This window comes from Salvelinus sp. IW2-2015, unplaced genomic scaffold (genome assembly GCF_002910315.2).
Source record: "Salvelinus sp. IW2-2015 unplaced genomic scaffold, ASM291031v2 Un_scaffold845, whole genome shotgun sequence".
NCBI classification, from domain to species: domain Eukaryota; kingdom Metazoa; phylum Chordata; class Actinopteri; order Salmoniformes; family Salmonidae; genus Salvelinus; species Salvelinus sp. IW2-2015.
The window spans coordinates 413,806-416,305 of record NW_019942627.1 but is presented as its reverse complement, the minus strand read 5'-3'; the positions used below and the strand labels follow the sequence as shown (position 1 = coordinate 416,305).

The following is a 2,500-nucleotide window of genomic DNA, read 5'->3' as shown; positions in this document are numbered from 1 at the left end:
AAAAAGCAAACATGGTCGTGTTCATGAAACAGAAACGTTTCTTATTGGACCAGAGTCCAGAGTCATATTCACTAGGAACCAAATGGTGCAAAATGTTTCGCTATGGTGAATACGACCCAGGTACCGGCAGGTATTCCCTCCCTGTTCCAGTTCTGTTTTTCATCCGTTTCGTGCCTAATGAACACGACCCAGCTACCCAGTCAGTCACACTGACCTGCAAACATCTTGGTGAAGTCAGCGCTGTCCATGGTCATGACCACGTCAGCTTTGACTGGGGGTTCTCCGCTACCTGCACTGCCCCCGCCGTTCTTCATGTCAATGAACCACACGCCTGCATGCTCACCTGGAACACAGACACACTACTATAGAGCCTCCCCTTCACACCAACAAACATGGAGTCTAATGGACAAACATCACAAAATAATGACTTTCGGAGTTGCCTGCGTTGTCCACCAAGTGTAATGAAGCAAGGGAGTAGYGTYAGTGATGAAACAAGGGAGTAGAGTGAGTGATGAAACAAGGGAGTAGAGTGAGTGATGAAACAAGGGAGTAGGGTAAGTGATGAAACAAGGGAGTAGGGTAAGTGATGAAACAAGGGAGTAGGGTAAGTGAATGAAACAAAGGGGTAGAGGAAGTGATTGAAACAGGGAGTAGAGGAGTGATGAAACAAGGGAGTAGAGGAAGTGTGAAAAAAAGGGAGTAGAGGAAGTAAATGAAACAAGGGAGTAGAGGTAAATGTGATGAGAACAAGGGAGTAGAGGAGTGATGAAACAAGGGAGTGGGTAAGTGATGAAACAAGGGAGTAGGGTAAGTGATGAAACAAGGGAGTACGGGTAGTAATGAAACAGGGAGTAGGGTAGTGTAACCCTTATAGCCCACTTCATCTTTGGATTCAATATGTAAAAAAATTAACAATTCTGCTGTTGAATGTTTCAACTAGTTCAATGTTGGTCGTTTTTATCCATAACAGTTTTTATTCAAATCAAATTTTATTAGTCACATGCGCCGTTTATACAACAGGTGGTAGACCTCGACAGTGAAACGCTGACTTACGAGCCCCTAACCACAAGCAGTTAAAAAAAATAAAAGAAAATACTGATAAGAATAAGAAATAAAAGTAACAATTAATTAAAGAGCAGCAGTAAAATAACAATAGCGAGACTATATACAGGGGGTACCGGTACAGAGTCAATGTGGAGGCTATATACAGGGGGTACCGGTACAGAGTCAATGTGGAGCTATTACAGGGGGTACCGGTACAGAGTCATGTGGAGGCATTATCAGGGGGTACCGGTACAGAGTCAATGTGGGGCTATATACAGGGGGTACGGTACAGAGTCAATGTGGAGGCTATATACAGGGGTACCGGTAAGCGTCAATGTGGAGCACTTATACAGGGGGTACGGTACAGAGTCAATGTGGAGGCTATATACAGGGGGTACCGGTACAGAGTCAATGTGGAGGCTATATACAGGGGTACCGGTACAGAGTCAATGTGGATGCTATATACAGGGGGTACGGTACAGAGTCTGTGGAGAGCTATATCAAGGGGGTACCGGTACAGATCAATGTGGAGGCTTATACAGGGTGTTACGATACAGAGTCAATGTGGAGGCTTTATACAGGGGGTACCGGTACAGAGTCAATGTGGAGGCTATATACAGGGGGTACCGGTACAGAGTCAATGTGGAGGCTATATACAGGGGGAACCGGTACAGAGTCAATGTGGAGGCTATATACAGGGGGTAACCGGTACAGAGTCAATGTGGAGGCTATATACAGGGGGTACGGTACAGAGTCAATGTGGAGCTATTACAGGGGGTACCGGTAGGAGTCAATGTGGGCTATATAGCAGGGGTACCGGTACAGAGTCAATGTGGAGGCTATATACAGGGGTACCGTACAGAGTCAATGTGGGGCTATATACAGGGGGTACCGGTACAGAGTCAATGTGGAGGCTATATACAGGGGGGGTTACCGGTACAGAGTCAATGTGGAGGCTATATACAGGGGGTACCGTACAGAGTCAATGTGGGGTATATACAGGGGGTACCGGTAACGAGGTCAATGTGGAGGCTATATACAGGGGTACCGGTACAGAGTCAATGTGGAGGCTATAATACAGGGGTACCGGTACAGAGTCAATGTGGAGGCTATATCAGGGTACGGTACAGAGTCAATGTGGGAGGCTATATACAGGGGTACCGGTACAAGAGTCAATGTGGAGGCTATATCAGGGGTACCGGTACAGAGTCAATGTGGAGGCTATATACAGGGGGTACCGGTACAGAGTCAATGTGGAGGCTATATACAGGGGGTACCGGTCAAGAGTCAATGTGGAGGCTATATTACAGGGGTACCGGTACAGAGTCAATGTGGAGGCTATATACAGGGGGACCGGTACAAGAGTCAATGGGGAGGCTATATACAGGGGTACGGTACAGAGTCAATGTGGAGGCTATATACAGGGGAACCGGTACAAAAAGAGTCGAATGGGTGG

The 2,500-nt window shown here is 46.9% G+C and overlaps 1 protein-coding gene across 1 annotated transcript in view; it reads right to left on the bottom strand.

Moving 5' to 3' along the window:
• hsdl2 (hydroxysteroid dehydrogenase like 2) overlaps window positions 1-2,500 on the bottom strand; it is an 18,628-nt gene that overhangs the window by 833 nt on the left and 15,295 nt on the right. Inside the window, exon 9 of the mRNA XM_024136263.2 lies at window positions 215-343. Within this exon, the coding sequence (XP_023992031.1) occupies window positions 215-343 (129 nt within the window). The remainder of the gene's footprint in view (window positions 1-214; window positions 344-2,500) is intronic.